General features: G+C 45.5%; 1 protein-coding gene across 1 annotated transcript in view; it reads right to left on the bottom strand.

The window, feature by feature from the left end:
• Positions 1-2,431: 2,431 nt before the first annotated feature.
• The window catches only part of SOCS7 (suppressor of cytokine signaling 7), a 33,403-nt gene continuing 14,036 nt past the window's right edge, over positions 2,432-21,798 (bottom strand). Inside the window, exons 6-9 of the mRNA XM_068531166.1 lie at positions 19,485-19,613; positions 12,943-13,078; positions 12,372-12,525; positions 2,432-8,312 (exon numbers count right to left, since the gene is read on the bottom strand). Coding sequence (XP_068387267.1) covers positions 12,402-12,525; positions 12,943-13,078; positions 19,485-19,613 — 389 coding nt within the window. The 3' untranslated portion in view covers positions 2,432-8,312; positions 12,372-12,401. The remainder of the gene's footprint in view (positions 8,313-12,371; positions 12,526-12,942; positions 13,079-19,484; positions 19,614-21,798) is intronic.

The following is a 21,798-nucleotide window of genomic DNA, read 5'->3' as shown; positions in this document are numbered from 1 at the left end:
GAAGAATCCTGACATTTAGTTGCTAAAAAAGCCCACCCATACCTCCAATCGAGTTGTGCTGTGCAAAAGGTGAGAATCCAGGTTCGAGTCTGGCTGACTGGGAAAACAAGGCAGCACTCCTGGGTGGGGGCTGACCTCATCTTTCCTCCACCACCACCACCTTGGCACATCAACTCAACTGTGCCAGCCCTGGGGGCAGGGAGAGAGCTGAATAGGACACAGTTTCTGTCCCTCACAGACCAGAGGTTACAGTCGAGTAACCCGCAGACACATGAACAACTATTTTAACAGAGGAAGGAGCATTTGTCTGGCTGAGAGTGGGTGGTGAAAATTCCAGAGGTGACCCTGGAGGAAAATCTTGGAAGGATGAGCAGTTCTGCAGGTGAAGAAGGTAAGAAGTTAGGGTCCTCCAGGCAGACGGGACAGTACGAGGGAAGGTGGAGTGGCAGGAGAAGGGATGCCATCATCTGGGGACTTCGAGTCAGGCTTTGTGACCAGAGTGCATCCCGTGTGGCCGGCGAAGGAGAAATGGCCTTGAACGTCAAGTTGAGGAGTTAAGGTTTTCTTCTCTAGGTTAAAAGTCATCAATGATTTTAAACTAAGGAAGTGACTTGAGCACATCTTTATTTTGGAAGGACTTTTAGAAGGACTGGAGAGGGGAAAGAGGAAGCAGGAAGGCCAGTTGGGAAGTTGCTGAAATTGTCCAGGTGAAAAAGGGTAGCGCCTAAACTAGGACATGGCAATGGAGGAGGGATGCATGATGAGTCGCAGCTTAAATGGGGATCCGTGCACAGGATAAAACTGCCGTCAAAATTCCTCTTGAGAATCTCTTGGGAAGGGGCTCCATTAGACATCAACGATAACCCAGTAAGTGCTTCTTCAGAACTGGAGTCAACTCTTGTGCCTTTGGCTGAGCACCAGAGGAAAATGGTTGGTCTTCAGAATCCACAGGGCACAAACAGGTGCTAGAATCCTTATGCACAAGATGCTTGCACTCTAAGAGACTGGAAGGGAACCAAGACAGAAAATTCGCTTTTCCCATCTCACCCTCAATCGGGGGACACAAATGAAATGGAGGAGGGAATCTCCTGCGCAATTATGATTTGTCATGTGCTTATAATTGAATTCAAGTTAGATACATGCATGATAAGACACCACTGAGAGGTGAGATGGAATGAAAAGTGGCAGCTGAAAGTAGACAGGAAACATAGGAGATGAAGGAGGTAGTTTCAGGTTTTGGGGGTGAAGAGTGTGGGAGGGGACCTTTTTATTTATTTTGGGCTCCCTGTTTCCAAAAGAATGCCTTTTCTTCTGTGCGCTTTATCATCCAAGCCAGAGGGGACTAGTACCTCTTTCCTAACAAACCTAACATGTCATCACTAATATGAATGATGCTGATTTGAAATGATGAAAACCTATGTCTCTGCTTTCAAGAAATGCCTACTAACACTCTTGACTCTTGGTGTTGGCAAAGATTCTTTATGATCGACAAGCTGTGTCCAAACGGGACATTAGAGCATTTGAATTGCTGATTCCAAGTTAAGCATTTTCCTTTGTAATGTTCTTCACACTGCATGGTTTGGAGCATTTCTTCTTCCAAAAGGGAAGAGAACTTTAATCAGGAGTTCATGCCTTCATAGAATGGTTATCAGAATTGATAAGACACTGTTTCATCCTAACGTGGACCTGTGACTTGGGAATGAGCTGAATAGGGCAAGTGGGGATTCCCAGACTCCCTCCTGGGGCACTTCTAATCAGTCCTAAGAAAATGCAACTGCTGAGAACTAGGGTTTCATCTCACTCAGCATGCTTTCTACTCTGAGGATGCAGAAAAGCTGCCGAAAATTCTCCAAAATGTGCCAAGGTGGTACATTGGCCCTCTAAGTGGGGAACTTGGAGAGGGATTGGGTGGGAAAGTGAAGAGGGACGATTCAAGCAGCTCCAAGTACACACAATCAGAGAAACATTTCTGGTCCTTTCCTCTCCGAAGAGGACAGCTCAGGAGGGAATGGGCTAGAAAGGCAGGAGGGACACAGGTCAAACTTATGAAAAACCTTGACTGCCAGCCTAGGTATATACTAGGAATGACTACTATGGTAAAATATGAACTCTCCCAAAGTAGAGCAAAAAGGCCCCAGAAAGCTCTCTGGAAGTCTCCTGCATTTCCTGGGGAAGGAGAAAGCAGCTCTGAGCAATGGCCATCAGCCTCAGGAATTTTTCAACATCTCTAATTCCGACAAGACCAGTTCTGGATGTGCTCTGCTTAGCTGACATCACAGGGATTCTCCAATTGCCAGAGGTGGGTCATCTGACCCTAAGTGGGTGGTGATAGTGTGAGGAGTCATACGAGATGAGAGAGGGACTGAAAAACAACAACCCAAATAACATGAAAGAATTTCTAAACATTTTTATTTCAAATCTCTTTTCACCCCTTCCGCAAAAAGACATGGGTCAGTACAGCAATCATAAAAAGGAGATACAAACACAAGAGTCAAATGTCTCCCGCACTGACACTTACAAAAAACCGGGAATTATACATGGGGTTTCCAAACAGGACCTGCAGCAGCTACTAATGTCCCTTTACAAGAGTCAAACATGCCTATGAATACAGTATATACAGACACCCCATTCTGGAACTAATCTACAGGGACATCCCAACACCCTCCCATCTATCCCCAGAAAAATACCAAAACACACCCAAAGTGCATTTGTTTTGTTTATATCAAAACATCTTTCCCTTTCCCCAGCCCACCCTCAGACCCTCCCACCCCATTTAAGATTGGCCTGCAAGTCTATTTTAACCATTTAGTAATTTTTTATAGTTTATGAAAATAAATTATACAGCAACTATTTTAATAAATTAAGCACAAAAAGGTAGAGGAAAGGAGAAAAACTAAATGGGAAGACAAAAGCCAGGCCACGCTTTGGCTTGGAGGAGGGTGGGGTGGCCGAAGAGGACGGAAGTGGTTGCAGGGGCGGTGTGGTTCCCCTTCTGGCGAAGAACTGGCAACCACCCCGAGCCCAGAACGACACCCCTCTTCGTTGAGTTTCTTAAAAACCACCAAAAACTGTACAGCAGTGGCTGTGGCACGGGCAGCACCAGTTTGGGCCTTCCAACAAGCAGCCTGCCCACGGAGCAGTGCCTGGATTATGCTTGTCCCTTGGAAAAGGTTCTGGGCCTAACAGTGAGGGGCAGGTCCCTGTTCAAGGGAGCACCGGAGATGGAGTAGTCAGACCAGCCTTCCTGCTCCACCTGAGCTGGGTAGGGGGCTTAGGACGAAGCTCGGAGCGGGGTTGTGCGGGTTTCTGATCTCCTGGGTTCTGATCAAGAGTGTCCTAAGTTCACCTGACACTCCATCTCCAGGAGCAACTAGATCGCAGTCCGGCTGCGAGCAGACATTCAGGTCTTCCGCTGCCATGACTGGCTGCTTTTTGCCTGCCCCCCTCGGCATTTTGGAGGAGGGAGTGGGAGGGGGAGGGAGCAATTCCAGGTACCCTCTAAGGAGATGAAATGGGCGTGAAGGCATGTCACAGACTCAGCATGCAGGACTGGCTTCCTGGGAGGTGGATGGGCGTGGGAAGGAATGAGAGAAGGGGCAGAGAGGACAGGACGGGAAACAGGAAGAAACTGGGGGCACCTACCAGGAAGGTCAAGAAGCATGAAAAGGACAAAGACAATATGGAATCTGTATGTAAAGAAAGGTCTTTCCCTGGCAGATTAGAGAATCAATAACTTAAATACAACTCCTTACTCTATTTTTATACCTGCAGCATCTGAGTCCCCAGTGCCTCTGTCTCTATGCTCCAACCCCCATCTCACACCTCCCAAGGCTTCGCTATCTTTTCAAGGCCTCCTGTCGTTTTGTGCTGAGCATGAAGACTCCAATGTCAAAAGAGGATAGATCACGGGGACTGGCAGACTTGACTTCGCTTTCTTGAGCTTTGTGGCCCAATAATCCTATAGCTATCATGGGGGGAGGGGGGTCACGATTTTCTTTCTTTCTTTTTTTTTTTTTTCTTTTTTAATAAAAAAGGTTTTACTCCCCAGGAGCAAATAAATCATTTTGAACTACTGATAAACACTGCTGCAGTGAAAAGAAAGATGGCTACATGTATGCAATAGCACAAATTCAGTGTAAGAACAGCTGTGTTGACAATTAGAGATAAAAATCATTTATCCATTTCCCCCTTTCCCATGAACCAAACCAAGAGGATTCCCATAGGGAAAATGTCTAACTCAAAAGCTCCTCCCTTAGGGACAGGGGGCACGTCATTCTCTTAAAAGTGGACAACAAACGGCAGGTCTCCCCCCAGTGGAGATGCTCTCAACACCCCCACTGGTGGCAAAACTTCTGCAAATGAAAACACACACACACACACACACACACACACACACACACACACACACACACACACACACACACACACACACACACACACACACACACACACACACACACACACACACACACACACACACACACACACACACACACACACACACACACACACACAATGACTTTCAGACCTCCTTCCAGCAGCCACAGAGCTATATATGCCAGTGCCTAGGCCTCCAACTTCAGGGCTCAAAGCCAAGGGAGAGGCAGCAGGGCGGGGGGGAATCTAACCTAGAGGACAAGTTTCTCCTATCCCCATTTCCCGCCAGGGCCAAGGGCTTCAAGCAGGCTGTGCTCTTCCAGTCTTCCAGGGCCCGGGGTGAGGGCTGAAATGGCTGGCACCTGGGGCACCTGGCTTTCCTCCAGTCTCTCACCCCAGATCTGAGAACACTAACCACCCTCCGCCTTGCCAGTGCTTCCTGGATGTGCACCGTAGGGGGGTTGCCGCGCTCTCCACACCTCTCCCAACCTTAATAAGGGGCCTGCGTAATCAGCCCCGGTGACAAGGAGGAAAGGAGGAGGAGGAGGAGAAACCACGGCAGCAAGCTCCCCACCACACCTCCCCCCTCAGGAGGCTGGGTGCTGCTGCCCAGGGCTGGCCTTCCAGGGTGTCACACTCACTGCACCTAGGCACAGGCAGGCAACCAGGCCAAGGTCATCGCCAACTGCCCCAAACTCCTAGTCGTCACCCATTTATCTAGTCCCCATAGCAGAGCCCCCACCGCCTTACGCCCTGCAACCACAGCACACGAATTTCAAGTAATAGCAAGTTGTAGCAGTAGCTGTCACTAACTCACAGTGGTTCACGCCTGTCCTGAGGAAGGTTACAGTAGATCAGTCATAAACAAGCGAGGGTTACACAGGCAGGGCCTGAGGGTATTGACATCACCCATCCACAACTTAAGACACCGATGATGACGGGTCCCTAGAAGTGAGAACCTTTTCCAGTTTGTGACTTGAAAATACAATGACCAAAAAGCACTGAGTTCCCTCTGTAGACTGCATTTCAATTAGCACTACACAGAATTGGCAGGGGGGCAGGGGCCGCAGGCAGGAGAAGTGAAGGGAGCTGCTGAGAAGGCCAGCTGCCCCTGCCCCTCCCTGTTTACTCTGACCAGGCTGGTGCCCTTCCTCTCCTCACCTCCTGATGAAGCCTGTTTCCTCCTGCACAACTCTGTCTTATAGCCCACTCTACTGAGGACAGACCAGGCTACGGCCTGGGCTGTGACTAATGCACAGACAGATCACGGGCACAGTAAACACTACCCTTCCCGGGAGGAGAAAGAATGGTGGCGAGGGTGGGTCATGCCTCCTCAGCTGGTTTGGTTTTGTACCTGAGAGTATGGATTCTCCACTGGAAACCCCTGGTACCACAAGGGGTCCAGGGGCTCTGCCTTCCTCACCCAGGCTGTGCTGAGAGCAGTGAGGTCCCTGGCCACAGGCAGGAACCTGGCTGACTTCTGGCTTTGGGCTCCACCTCGCCATCATAACCCCTCAGCATTCAGACCTGCCTGATGACTAGAAGTTTCCGTCTAGACCACAGCACAGAAAAAGGATTCTTTGATGCCACTGCTCTAACTTGGGACTGTGCACTGTTCAGTACACACCCTGCAGATTTCTGCTTCTGTGCTCCTGTTCTTGTTTCTCATCTCACTGCCCTGCCCTCAACCTAAAACCGCCCTGCCCTCAACCTAAAACCAAAGTCTCACAGCACCAGAGCTTTCCTAGACCATCTGATCTACACTGATCTTACCCACTCTGAATTTCTTTCAAGACAGCCCTTGATTCTCTCTGCCATGCTGAGTCATTCTCCAAATGCTTCGTGTGTGGCAGCCACCTAAAAGCTCCCTTAGGCCAGATAATATGTCTTCCGCCTCCTGTGTTTTCCACAGCAGCTAGCCCAGAATCAGGCAAATGAACACTAAAAAGTAGTTAAAAAAAAAAAAAAAAAAGAAAAATGATCCCACGTAGCCGCACAACAGCCACTCGAGGATCTCAATGGATTCCAGACAGCAGGCTCTACAGTTGGGTGGCACTTTCTGCAAGATGGCAAGTTAAGTTGTACCTTCAAGAGGCAAGACCCATAGGTTAAGCCAATTCCCGGGATCACAACCTTAACTGGTTGGTAATACTACCACGGCAGCCAAAGAGAGAAGAGATACCACACGACAAATCAAAGGTGGGTGGGCTGTGTTTACGCTACAAAGCTCATTTTGTGGGCCACCTCTTCACAGCCAGGTAACAATGCAAGTTTCCTCCCTATTCAGCTATAAGGAGGAAGAATGGTCATTCCATGCAGGACGTAAGGCAGAAGGCCAATTCCCCCAGATGAGGCAGTCCTATAAATTACAAGACACTGGGGCCTCACCCCAAACGATCAGGAAACCACAACCTGACAATATTATTTATCTCATGCAATGAGGCAGATATAAGCATAGGGGAACCAAAAGAGGCAGTCTGTTGGAATACTTACTGCAAAAGAGTAATAAAGATCAAACAGCTCAATTTTCACGTCTTAATAGCAAACCTCTCCTCAGAGTAACTCTATAGAAAAGCAAACTCATAATGTTATATGATTTGACAATGGCCAAGTTCAGAAAATCACTGGAGTTTTTCTCCCTCTTCCTCCACTTCCATCTGCAAAACAGGCAACTCTCAAATCAGTATCTGACAGACTTCCCAATGAAAGGAGGGCAAACAGGATCTAACTCAGGAAAATGTTTGGGTTGCCAGAAAGAACTCAGGAAAATAAAGAAGCCCTCGCTACCTCCTGCTCCAGACAAACCTAAGAACATGAGCTGTAATGCTCTCCTCCCTCCTCATTGGTCTCAGACATGCCATTAAGGCTGAGACACTAGGGAGCTTTCTCTAGGAAGAGCACAATAGCTTCATTTCTCACCTTCCTCCACATTCCCTCTCACTAGCTGACAGACATGTGGAGGTAAGGAACACTGACTAAGTCATGGGTATGGTTTGCCATTAAGAATCTGGAAGCACGCTCCATTAACTTCAGCAGGCCGGGATTGGAGCTCTGAACTGTTCAGGTGATGAGAAAAACTATTGCCTCGACAGACGGTGGAAGCAATAGGAATGATGTTACCATGACCAGAGGGAACGGTACAGTTATCTCGAGGGAATGGGTTGAGGGTAGAGGAAGAACAGGGATAACTTGAGGTCACAGAATTTAGGAATTCAGTAAAACAAAACCAACACAGCTGCTATGAGAGGTGATTCTGATATCAGGTTCCTAAACCTTAAAAGCAAAGTATGCGAGGAGTCACTACTTCCCCCAGCAGAGCTATGTGCCAGTTCTGTCCAGTCATCATCTATTCGAGATCACCCACCCTCCTCTCTTCCCTGCTCCTGCTGAAGCTACCCATGCCTACAGAGAAGCAGATTCTCAGCCCTCAGAAACTCCCGACGTGATTTGCACTTCTGACTCCTTCTTTTCACTTCTTCAAGGTCAATGGTGGAGACTCGAATTCTGCCTTTGGCACCACCTGAATGACCCTCACTGGCAATGCCCTCTCCTCCCCACCTCTCCTTTGGATATGCTCACCCTTGGCACCACTTCCAATCCAATGCACACAAACCCCAGCTGCCTTTAGGGTGAGTTTTCCATACTGAGAAATGCAAATATCCAGAACAAAACTTCTGAAAAAGGAACAGTGTCGAGACTTCTTCCAGTTTCCCAAGGAGTTCATCCAGTTCCAGTAGCACAGGGCTGGATGTGACAAGGTGGAGCCCCACTCAGAGAGTCTGGTCATGTGCTTCATCCAAGCCCCAGGGCGGCGAGGGGAACCAAAGTCTTTGCACAGAGGATCCCAACCCTTCCTATTCCTCTTGTTTTCTTCACTCCCCTTTTCATGGTAGCTTCATTTGGTTCTTCGAAACTGGAGCTTGGCAACCAAATGCCTAGGTAAAAAAGGGGAATAATTAGAGTGGCTCAATAGAGTGGAACCAAAATGGAGTGAAAGAACAGCCTCTGGAGGTGGAGAAGTACAGCTCAAAGGGAGAACGGGGCCTGGAGAGCCAAGTGCTTCCACAAACACTGCAGCTGGCTGGGGATGCAGCAGTGGCGTTTGTCACGGGGACCTGAGCAGCCTACAACCTGGTCGCCAAAAAAAGGTCCTAAAATGACTAATAAAGATGTCCTACACACTGCCTCCCTTCTCTCTTTCCCGTTCCCCTTCAATTTCCACACACTTTTCCCCCAACTTCTTCCCTAAGGCCCACCTGCTCTAGGCACTGAAAAAAGAACTGAGTCCCTGGAGTAACCCCTGGTGAGCCAAGCTAGAAATAGCTGTAGGCCCTGTGGCTTCTGGCTATTGAAGAGGGCTGACATATAATCACAAAGGCCAGTGCAGCTTCTACCTTCTGATTTAAGAAGGGCACTGTTCCAGCTCTTACCCTAACTGTGCCCTAACTCCAAGTACCCTGGCAAAAAATTCTCCAGGTAAGAGCACACACAGACCAAGTGGCCCACTCGGAACTCTGAAATTAAAACCAGCCTGACCAACAAGAAATCACAATGGCCGAATTTCACACCTGAAAGGCCTTTCCCTTGGGAAGTGTTACTTCCCTTTTTCAAGGGGTCCTAGGAGCAAGTACAGCATGATGCTTATTCTTTGCTACAAGCAACAATCCCAGTGTCACAGCAAAAAGAGGCCCCGGGAGTTCAGTGCAATCCTTTGCCAATACATGACTGCCCCCCCCTACACTCGTGGCAAATGGCTAGCCCCAGCCTATACCTGATCATATCAGGGCCTTTGTATTTATAGGATCCCCTGCCTAGAATGCCAGCTTCCAAGATCCTCTCACGGTTAACTCCTTGATATTCAAATCTCAGCTGAAATGTCACGTCCTCACAGGAGCCTTCCCTGATCATTCAAACTTGAGTAGTACGCTACCATTAACCACTAAACTTCACCCAGTTTTATTTTCCTCATGACATGTACAGTCAACTGAAATTAACCTATTCACTTACTTACATGTCGCTGTCTGTCTCTCCCTACAAGAACTGCAGCTCTGTGAGCACAGGGCCTTTGATTATCTTGCTCAGCACCCTCTTCCCAATTCACACTGGCGACTTTATAGATGTCTGCTGAATGAATAAACAAATGATGGGGAACTCACTAACTCCTGTGGAAAACCATTCCATATTTGGATCTGTTAAAAAGCTTCTTCTAAAGTTGGACTGAAATCTGTTTAAAACTTACACTGTGGGCCTTCTCCTGCCCCCTGGAACCACACAGAATAAGTTTAATCACTCTTCCTTAGGAAAATCCATCAAATACTTCTTTTGGCCACCAAGCCCCTCGTACCCTAAAACTTCTCTGGTCCATGATAATCATTTATTCCCCACATGATGAAGTGTGGAGTCCCCCACCATCCTGAACCTTTCTCTGAATGTGCCTGTGTTCGTGGGGGCCCCTCCTAAGGCACAGCACCCACAGAAACTGTGCTCGAACTGAAGGGTCCCGATTACTCCTCAACAGCGCAGTTGGGTAGGTGGGTCCCCCTAGTTCCCCACCCTAATCACTGCAAAGCCACCAAGCAGAGAAACCCTCCTAGACGTTAGAGCACTAAGATGTTTTAGGAGACACTTCCAAGGGCACAGAGCTCACCGATACAGGCGCACCCCGTTTAACTTGTTTCGCTTCACTGCACTTCACAGATACTGCGTTTTTACAAATTGAAGGTCTGTGGCAATCCCACATCATCAGATGATAGTTAGCATTTTTTAGCAATAAAATATTTTTAAATTAAGTTATGTAGATTTTTTTAGACATAATGCTAGTGCACACTTAACAGACTACAGTATAGTACAGATAAAACTTATATGCTCTGGGAAACCAAAAAAATCATGTGACTTGCTTTATTGTGATATTTGCTCTCTTGCAGTGGTCTGGAAATGAACCCAAGGTATCTCCAAGGTATGCCTGTAACTGAAGACATGACAAAGAAACTGTACATCCAGCCCAGGATCCTTTAAGTTAAAACTCTGCAGCCTCCTGGAGATACCATTCCTTGATCTCTCTTCTTCATTCCTTCTCCCCTTGCTAAACCTGGCTCACATGCTCTCCCCCGCAGTAGCACAGGATCAGGGACTACCAGAGCCAAGAGGAGACACACAGCTGGGTTCACCTGAGCCACAAAAAAACCCACAGGACAAAAACACCAGTTGTCATTTTCTCCCATTATGAAGAGAACTGAGAAGGTGGGGAGAATTAAAGCCCCCTTTTCACTCTAAGGCTGTCACTCCTGTGGGTTATTCCCCTTAGTTTGTTTTGTATGGGGGATGGGATTGGGAACAGAGGAGGTTAGAAGAGAAGCAGAAGAATTCAGTGCTTAAAAAGGACACTCATGGGTTTCGCTGGTGGCGCGGTGGTTAAGAATCCGCCTGCCAATGCAGGGGACACGGGTTCAAGCGCTGGTCCGGGAAGATCCCACATGACGCGGAGCAACTAAGCCCGTGCACCACAACTACTGAGCCTGCGATCTAGAGTGCATGAGCCACAACTACTGAGCCTGCATGCCGCAGCTACTGAAGCCTGCGTGCCTAGAGCCCGTGCTCCGCAACAAGAGAAGCCACAACAATGAGAAGCCTGTGCACCGCAACGAAGAGTAGCCCCTGCTCGCCACAACTAGAGAAAGCCCGCGCACAGCAACAAAGACCCAACACAGCCAAAAATAAATAAATAAAATAAATAAATTTTTTAAAAAAAAGGACGCTCGGGACTTCCCTGGTGATCCAGTGGTTAAGAATCTACCTTCCAACGCAGGGGACGCGGGTTCGATCCCTGGTCGGGGAACTAAGATCCCACATGCCACGGGGAAACTAAGCCTGTGCACCCCAACTAGAGAGCCGGCGCGCTGCAATTAGAGAGAAGCCCATGCACCACAACTAGAGAGAAGCCCGAGCGCCGCAACGAAAGATCTTGCGTGCCACAACTAAGACCTAACACAGCCAAATTAATTAATTAATTAATTGATTTTTTTTTTTTTTTTTTTTTTTAAAAAGGACACTCCTCAGTAAAAGGGGTTGGGGGTGGTCTCTGCATCCCAGCAGTAGATCAGTAGAATGTGAGATCTTGCACATAACCCACACTACCAAAATCACCATTCTCTGGCAATTTTGTTCCCTACTCCCCTCTACCTTTCAATGTTCACATTAGTGCAATTTAAGAAGACTTTTTTTTTTTTTTTTTTTTGGCCGAGCCCTGAGGCATGTGGGATCTTAGTTCCCTGACAAGAAATCGAACCCACGCCCTCGGCACTGAAAGCGTGGAGTCCTAACCACTGGACCACCAGGGAATTCCCAAGAAGACTAATTAGAATTCATATGTGCAAACCAGTATTCCAAGATATTTTATGGGAAAATAAATGAATACTCAGTGTAGCAATGGGAGAAGAGCCTCTTAGATAAATGAATTCCTTAGTCAATTCATTTATTCTTTTCAACAATTTACTTTTCAGTGGCCCAGATGGAATTCTAAATAGAAGAGCGAGCTGTTTTTTCCTCATCCCCATATTCCAAGCCGTGGGACAGAGTGGAACTCTCACTGAAGTGCATGCCTATTACAATTAAGGGCATTTTGCATTCCATTTGATGAAGTTTTCTTCCCCTTTGCTTTCCTGCTTTATATGTCATTTGTGCAATATCAGGGCCATCAGCCAAAGTAGGAGAGAAGGCTGCACACTTAGCTGCACTTGTGTGTTTTCTTTATATATATTCAGTGATTAACTCGCTTGTTGCTTGGCAAATACTCTTTAAGCCTCTTGTGTCTATCTGCTCTTCTCCCAATTGGGGTATGTGCCTCCCTGGGACTCCATGATCAAATGTGGCGACTCTCTGGACAGATGCCTGGATCAGGGTATACGCATGGGGTGAGAGGAAGGGGGACGAAGCCCAGTGCATGATAACCGCCCAGGAGAGACGAGGTTGGACAGTGAGGCAGAGTGGTGGCATACCCTTGGTGGTGACCAGCATGGGGCCCCTCGCTACGTGGAGGGTTCCAACACCTCTTGCTTCTGTTTGGAAATGAGCTGCGCTTCCTTTAGAGACAGGTATACCTCTTCCTGAGGATCATAGTAGTAGAACTTCCGGATATAAGAGATCAGAGGCCTAAGAATAACACAAGAGGGATACACACAAAATGTTATACATAGCTTATAAAAGAAAGACCACCTTTATTCAACCCTCCCTTCTTTTCAATCCCTGTATGGTTGAGACAACACCAAAGACTCTTTGTTGCCCTGACAAAATTCTCACTTTCTCACTTATTATAGTTCTGTCTCCCTCCCTCTTACCACCTCCACTCTACCCTTCACAGAGTCTGCAGAAGGGAAGCCAACACACACATACACCTTCCTCCTTCCTGGCTGTAATGTGACATTTCTAGGTTAGGTGCTAAGACACAGGAGAAGTGAAAGGACAACGCCTGTGAGTTGCCAGGCTCTGCCTGTACACTCAGCTTGCAGGCCTCACTAACACTGTAACTAACCCTCCACTCCTGCCCCACCTCTAAAGACCCCATTGTACTTAGGCAGTGGGAGATCCGGGATGTGATCTATCCGGACGAGCTGTCGGATTCGGAATCGGCAGAGGTGCTGGAGGGATTTGACATTGCTGAATCGGGACACCGGATAGAGCAGCTGGACTGGAGTTGGTGGCAGTCCTTCAAGAACGAAAACCGAGAGAAATATTCAGATGACACTATACAGCTAACTATAATTTTCCTTATAAAGAGAATCCAGGGAAGGGAAATGGGGCTTCTTTACAGTTCATCTATGTGTTCTGTGCAAAAGCTCCCCTCCACAAAGGACTGCTGATTTCCATACCACCACTACCGTATTTCATACTCAAGGGAATCTATGCTCCCCTGCTGCAGGCCTCCCCAGCTTCACTCTTAACAGCTAAGAGCCTTGCTCTTCAGAACAGTTCAATGAAAAATGCCGAGTTACAGACTTTGCTCGGAGCCAAGTGGTCAATCCCAGGCCCAAGGCTCTCAGTGAAGGGCAAGAATCAAAGGTATCCCTATTGGGAATGGGAGACACTTGTTTAGCATCTAGAGTACCCTGAAGGTGAGGACTCAGAAAGGCTGTTCAGAGGGGTCCCCACCAAATTCCACCTGAGAGGCTGGTAAGCAGAAGGCAACAGCTAGGATCAAATTTTATAAGCCTGTCACTCCTGCCATTTACTTCAAGCCGGGACAGTCAGGTTTAGCTACCTCTTACTCCCCACCAACCCTCCACCCCCACCAACCACCCTCCTTGCTTCTGAAATTTTAGGTTGGGTACAGGAACAGAAAAAGAGGATGATGCTTTTAAAAGAAAAGCAACTACAGTAGCTTGGGCAAGCTGGAATTAGTACTACTCTGCCCACAAGTGCCTGCTGACTAATGCCAGCCACGGCTGATGGGAGCCCCACACTCTTACGTTTCATAGCAATATCAGCAGACTCTGTGCTGGGAAATTCCAACCCCCCAGGGGTCAACACCACAGAATGGAGACACCCAGAATGTCAGGGACACTGAAACAGATTCAGGGGAACAAAGAATACCCTGGTTTCACTAAACAAAGGGGCTATGGAAAGTAAACAAGAAAAGTGCTCTCAGAAAGAATCTGAGTTGCAAAACCTTTGAAAGAATTCTTTTCTCAGCCATTGCCATATCAAAAGAAATTCTGTAGACAACTTGTTGGGAAATAAAATACCTAGTATTTTTGGAGTTTAATTTCAAACAGTTTTTAAATTTTGTTTGAAGGCATGAGAAGAAAAAATTAAAGCTTGCAGATTGCCTCCCAAAGCCCTTTCATGGTCGTTAACAACTGACTTTCTAAACAAAATTGAAATACATGTTATGCTAAACAAGTAAGCTTATCTTAAAATCATTTAACTCATTTAGTCTTCAAAGCCGTATTCAGACAGATAGCACTATTATCCGCATTTTACAATGAAGAAACTGAGGCCTATTGAGCTTAGAGAATGTGCTCACAGCACAGAACCAACAAAGCTGGCCTTCCTTGAACACCTGGTCTCTCTGAGGAAGAGTTTAGCCCAGGGAACCTCAAAGGAGGGTCCTCCAGGAGTCTCCCCAGAGTGCCTGCGCCTGTGACTGTCTGACAGGGGGGCTGTCCAGACAGTCACAGTTCCTTGATTCAGGACCAGCCTCTCTTAGTCCTTGACTTCTCACCCCCATCCCTTCAAATCTAAGGCTTATATTTTGAAGCACTGTAGCCCTCCTCCACCCACACACACCATTAAAAAAAAAAAAATTCACACATGGATTTTTCTCTTGAATATATTTAAACTCAAATGGTTTTAAAATGATTGGGGTTCAAATTCCTCTTTGAATTTTACCCTTTCTCTCATGTTTTAAAAATAGTCTTTAGTAAATTAAACTATGACAAACGGAAAGCTTCCTGGGGGGTTGGTTGTAATATTGCTAAACTCAACATGACGTTTCAGAGATAAAAGTAATTTATGCACCCAATTATTTATTCCCAAAGAAGGACTATAGGACTTGTGCTTAAAGAGGTCAGGATGATAAGTAGCATACAATTATCTGATTGTTTGCCTACTTGAATTTTAATGACCATATATACTTGCCTATTTAATTGTGTTACTTTTAGCCTTAAGTTCACAAATAGCAATTTGAAACCTGTTAATTCTCTGATATTCCCTGGTGTCAAACTGACCATTTACTGTTTGCCCCCAAACACAGCAAATGATTGAAGCTCTCACATCCAGAGCTTGTTAACAGATGAGGTCAGAAATGGAAATAAATCCAACATAAGACACCAGTGCAGCGAAAGTGAAAGACAAGGTAGAAGAGTGATCATCGAGAACGTTCCTCTGGTCCTCATGCCAGGGTCCTGGGCACAAATCCAGTTTCCAGCCACTTGGCTATTTTCTCTTCCCCCAAAAAGGAGCAGGTTAGGAGTGACAAACTTCTTTCAGGTCTGAGCACCCAAACACCCAGGTCTTCCTCCCACAACAAACTGTTTCCTGAAGGCCAGAATTATCCAGCCCCAAACTTGTCAATAGGGCTGAATTGAGAAATCCTAGGATACAAGGAAGACATAGCCCTAAACAAGTAATCATGGCCTTAATGATGGTTACAAAAGAGGAAGCGACCAATTTCCTTAGAGTTATCCAATTCAAAGTGTGATTAAAAAAACAAAAAGTGTTTTCTCTTTAGGCACTTCACAGATGATGGAGATTCTCCCAACTAAGAAGGACACATTCACTTTGAGTTCTGGCTCTCACAGCAACAGAAGTTTTGTACTAATCCAATCACATTCTCTTTCTGAGATTGCTGCTTGGTGTTAAGGGTTTAGTTTACAACTGTGAAATGGACCAGACTGAGATGTAATCAGCAACCTCAGATTTACCATGACCACGCTCCAGCACTGCCATGAGAGGAGGTAAGGGGCAAACCAAGCTCAGGTGCCATCATTTTTACCAACGATTCCTCCCCCAGATGCGAACTATTCCACTTATTAAATTCCTTCTGCTCCTTACTTGCCACCATCCAGAACTTTCCCATGAGTCCCAGCTTTAAAATTCCCATAATCCCTGACATCCTTTTACAACAGTCTGGATGTGCTGCGACTGCATCCAGCTCTAGATCTGAGCCAGAAAAACGTGACTTTGCATCCTGACTCTGCAACTCACTGCACATCAGTTTCTTAATCTGTATTTTTTTTTTTTTTTTTTTTTAAAAAGGGAGACTGTAACATCCCTTCAAGGGATTTTGTAGGGGTTAAATGAAATAATACTAGCCCCTTGCAGGCATTCAGCTATCATCATCCCAAAGTCTAAACAAAAGGGCTCCTTTTAGAATCCACCGTGTTATAATCCCTGGTGCAGGCTGACAGAGCTCAACCTACATTCTAATGACTACCACTTCCTCACGGGAATCCTCCCCCCTAATAAAGTCAGCCTCACAGAATGCCTAGACCTCTGTGATAAGCAAAGGAAGGCAGCAAACAATGGTAAAGGAGAACACTGGCCTTGCCTTCTTTGTCCCAATCCTTCAAAGAGAGGTCACTTACGTCTAGGGGTAAATACTAATTCGCTTTGCCTTGTCAACTTGATTACAATTTTAAGTGCAAATGGATATCCTACCTGTAGCATTCCTCACAGGTCCTAGAAAGACAATCTCCACTAATAAACACAATTCTGACTTCTTTATGTCCTCTCCACAAATCCCAGCAAACTCAACCTGCAATTGGCTTACTGCTATTTTTTTCCCATAACAAAGGGTGGGAAATAAAGCACAAGATTTGGAGTTAGTTCGGCCTCAGTTTGAATCCTGGCTTCAGCACTGAGTAACCTTTAGAGTAAGTGGCTTCACTTTTTTTTCTTCTGAGAAAGTCTTTATTCCTCCTTTATTTTTAGAAGATAATTTCGCTTGATACAAAATTCTAGGAGAGTGGTTTTTTGTTTCAAAACGTTAAATATTTCAATCCACTCTTTTATTTCTTGCATGGTTTCTGAAAAGAAGTCTGATTTAATTCTAATCTTTTTCTTCTTAATAGATCTTTATTGGGGTATAATTGCTTCACAATACTGTGTTAGTTTCTGTTGTACACCAAAGTGAATCAGCCATATGCATACGTATGTCCCCATATCCCCTCCCTCTTGAGTCTCCCTCCCATCCTCCCTATCCCACCCCTCTAGGTCATCGCAAAGCACCGAGCTGATCTCCCTGCGCTATGCTGCTGCTTCCCACTAGCTACCTAATTTTACATTTGGTAGCGTATATATGTTGATGCCCCAGCTTTCCCTTCCCACCGTGTCCTCAAGTCCATTCTCTTATGTCTATGTCTTTATTCCTGCCCTGCAACTAGGTTCATCAGTACCATTTTTTTTTTTTTTTTTTAGAGTACGTATATATGTGTTAGCATACGGTATTTGTTTTTCTCTTTCTGACTTACTTCACTCTGTATGACAGGCTCTAGGTCCATCCACCTCACTACAAATAACTCAATTTTGTTTCTTTTTATGGCTGAGTAATATTCCATTGTATATGTGTGCCACATCTTCTTCATTTTGGGGCCTCACCCTTAAGTTTCCTCACTGACAAAATGAAAATAATCTTTTTTTTTTTAAGTAGACCAATCTATTAGCTAACTTTAGGGCTGTTGCAAGAAATCAGAGCTACTGAAATAAAGAACCTGACAAAGTACCTGGCACATGATAGGCACTCAATAAATAGTAGCAATCACTGCAAGTTCTAACCCTTAACAATGTTAAAAATCTTACTTAAAATTTCTGCAGACAGGGCACATTTGTGGAATGAAACGTGCTATACGTGAGGAGTCCAAGATTCCATGAAGCCTCTCAATACTCTGCAAGTAGATACATGCTCCAGACTTCAGAATCCTCTGAGAGGATTTCCCTGCTTCACCCACAAACAGGGCTCATTACCCACCCATCCTTGTCAATCACTGTCACGTCTTGTATTGACTTTAACATGTGCTCTTGCCTTTATCTTCCTACCTGTCCCCTTTTTTAAGCTAAGAGCTCTCTGAGGGTAGCAAAGTGGCTTATTTTTGATACTGAGTTTAAAAAATAAACGTTTGTTTGTTAAATAAATGCCCCCAAAAGCCACAAACTCTAAAGATTGCTAAGCAGAGTCAGTTCCTGTAAGAAAGGATTCTAACATTTTCCTTTTAACCAAGTCAACTGCACGAGACCCAACTGTCTTGACAGCACTGAGGCAAATACTAAATGAAGTGAGAATTAATACAGTTCGCACCCTGTCGTGCCTTATTGAAATCACCAAGATTATAAAACACACTCCTGTAACCTGGTTCAATCCTGTTACTGATGTTCCGCTGGAGGCTTCCCTGTAACTTCTTTTTAGAGCAATTCCTTGGCACCCAGTTTGTTTAAGAATCTTAATTTGATTCAATGGCAAAGCATGAAGTTCTCATTTTAAGTTCTGTTTGTATCTTACAAATTCTTCAGTTAATGTGCTTGCCATTTTACTTTTTTCCAACACTATAAAAGCAGATTCCTGCAAACCACCCCTTCTCCCCACCTTCAATAGAGATTATATAGCTACCTCCCTACTTGGGCAGAAAGACTACATAACCACACCAGCAAGGATGGGAACTGCCCAGTGCTCCCAAACGGAGACTAGTCTCTGTATTCAATACTGGTAGGGCTACAGGACACAACAAAAAGTATCTACTCTTTGGACTTCCCTGGTGGCGCAATGGTTAAGAATCCACCTGCCAAGGCAGGGAACACGGGTTCGAGCCCTGGTCCGGGAATATCCCACATGCCGTGGAGTAACTAAGCCCGAGAGCCACAACTACTGAGCCTGTGCTCTACAGGCCGCAAGCCACGACTACTGAGCCCGCATGCCACAACTACGGAAGCCCTTGCGCCTAGAGCCCGTGCTCCGCAACAAGAGAAGCCACCGCAATGAGAAGACTGCGCACCACAACGAAGAGTAGCCCCCGCTCGCCGCAACTAGAGAAAAGCCCGCACGCAGCAACGAAGACCCAATGCAGCCGTAAATAAATAAATAAATAAATAAATAAAAAGTATCTACTCTTTGAAAGTTTCGTACAAATGGACAAAATCTAGAGCAGACTGCTATTAAATTCAGCCTCCTTGACACTCACCATTTCTAGTGAATACTCTTTTACTTTCCCTGTTCCCCAAGGAAATGACCTAAGAGCTCTCTGTTTCACATGTAAGTGTGAGATGCCTGGATCAGGGACAACGAGATACCTCTGCAAGTTAAATATTCACATGACTCCTGGACATCAGTGGTGGGATCAGTTTTTTCATTCATATGATCAAAGAAGCAAAGATTCCTTCTCAATATGTTGAGGGATCAACTCCTTCTCAATACAAGGGCAGGAGATTAGCCACTGGGCTCTAGGAAGAGTGGTTGCTACAAGAGCCAGGAAGAAAAGCTTCAGGTAAAAAAGCTTCAAGTAAGTATTTCTGGTTTTGGTTTTTTTTTTGGGGGGGGGGGGCGTGGTGCAGGGGTGGGGGTAGAGATCCTACACTGGTTCATACCCAAGCCAGTTAAATAATTAATGTAGCTATAGCCTTACCTGGAACCCTGGATCTCAAGAAATAGAGAAACTTCCCATTCTTGGAGTGCATGATGGCTCTCTTAATGAACTCCACCACTGATTGACAGCGATCCTCAAACTTGGGATGACACCACAGGCTGAAGGTTCCTGCCATGGAAAGTTAAGGAGAGGTAAAAATGCAAAACTTACTTCGAAAAGATTTGAGAGGCCGGCTTGAACATTTTAATGATTCTCACTTCTGGGAGGGTAGTTTGTAGTCAAGCTGAGTCAGACAAAGATCCCTGTTCCTGCTTGTTCCACAACTAATGGAAAAGATGTTGCCTTTAATAAGACATAAATTAGGTCTTACAAGGTTTTTGTTAAACAATAATAAATTCAAGTCAGAAAAAGAGATATAAATAGATTTTGTTGGCTATGAACACGAATCTTTAAACCACAGACCATAAAGAAAAGACTGCTATAGCAAAAGCGAATTTAAATGACATACCCTCAAAAAGATCTAAGTCTTCAAGTATGCATGGAATAGTTCAGGAAAGACAGGAACAGCAGTTTTGTGGGTCTCACTCATTCATATGTGTTAGGCACAAAAATCAAATTCTAAGTCTTTTCTTCTTCTGTAACTTCTAAAACCCCATGCTCCAACATGTTACAAAGATCCCACCCCAAACCTTAGAATCCCGAAGGCAAAAGGGAATCTGAACTCCCATGACTTAAAAAAACAACAACAAAAAACTCCAACAACTATAGCACTAAATCCAAAGGAGTCACAAAAGGCATACTAATCACTCAAGAGAACTGTAGATTTGAGTCTCCCTAGTTACTCTCACAGGATCACTTAAAAAGACGAAGACAAATGTTCCATTGCAAGCTGGCAACTGAAAGGCCCACAGGCTTCTATTAAAAATTCCATTTATTCAAGGAAGAAAAGTCCCTTTGAACAAAAAGTAACTGGAGAACCATTTGAAAACGCCCTCCCATTCCTGGCATCTCACCTATCAGGAACCTAGAGGTCAAGCATTTATTCATCATTTCCATGGCCTAGTCACTTATCATTTTAATAGGTTTATAAAAGCACTTCACTCTGAAATGCTTTGTTTTTTTTTGTTTGTTTGTTTGATTTTTGCTTTTAGAAACAGCAGGAAAACAGGCAGCAGTCTACCCCACAGTTCTCTAATTCTCAGGTCTTTGGACTGAAGTTCCTTTCTCTTCATGCATCTCGAAAGCAGAGGTGGAGGGGCTTCCCTGGTGGCACAGTGACTAAGAATCCGCCTGCCAATGCAGGAGACACGGGTTTGAGCCCTGGTCCGGGAAGATCCCACATGCCACAGAGCAACTAAGCCTGTGCACCACAACTACTGAGCCTGCGCTCTAGAGCCCACGAGCCACAACTACTGAGCCCGTGTGCCACAACTACTGAAGCCCGTGCACCTAGAGCCTGTGCTTCGCAACAAGAGAAGCCACTGCAATGAGAAGCCCGTGCACCACAATGAAGAGTAGCCCCTGCTTGCTGCAACTAGAGAAAAGCCCCGCGCGCAGCAACGAAGACCCAACACAGGCAAAAATAAATAAATAAGAAAGCAGAGATGGGGGCAGAGGAAACCATGGACAAAACTATGCTGACCTAAACAGGTACTTCCTGCCTAACAAGAGAAGCAAACCAAATAAATCCCGCAGAACATGGCTGAGAGCAGGAGAGACACAGTGGTGCCTGAGAAGAGCATGAAAGAGCCCCTTACTTGAAATGCAGTATCTACTATAGCTCATTTGAAGTTGATCACATGTGGGAAGAGTATGAGGGATAGGGGGGCAAGTCCCTGAAACTCCCCAGAGTTCTCCACACTTTTTGTAGCATATTACAAATTTTTGACAAAGGATGTATTAGCCAGCCCTACCACCGATGACCATCACAAGTTTGTGGCCCAAATCAAATACAGAATGCCCATCCAGACTGCAGTGTTGAACAAGTCAGCTTCTCGACATCACTGGAATATTAAGCACAACCGGACCACAGAGGGGGAAGTACTGCCAGGAAGGAAGATAGATAGTCTAAAGTACGTTGATCCCACAAACTCTCATAGAGTTCTGATGACTATTTCCTATGAGACTACAAAGCTGACCAAAAGAAGACATAATTATCACCATGCTGCCTGGTGAGAAGAGCTGATGTGACTGCCAGGCAAAGAAATTCAGAACAGAACAGTCACAGGATCAACAAATTCTCCTCTTTGTATATATGATTTAATAGTAAATATCTCTAGATGGTAAGTTTAATTATAAACCAAAGTTTGGAAGAATGTGTCTAATGATCCTAGGTTATTTCTTCCTTCTACCA

The sequence above is a fragment of the Eschrichtius robustus genome, chromosome 20, assembly GCF_028021215.1.
Source record: "Eschrichtius robustus isolate mEscRob2 chromosome 20, mEscRob2.pri, whole genome shotgun sequence".
NCBI lineage: Eukaryota > Metazoa > Chordata > Mammalia > Artiodactyla > Eschrichtiidae > Eschrichtius > Eschrichtius robustus.
This window is presented reverse-complemented; position numbering and strand designations above follow the sequence as displayed.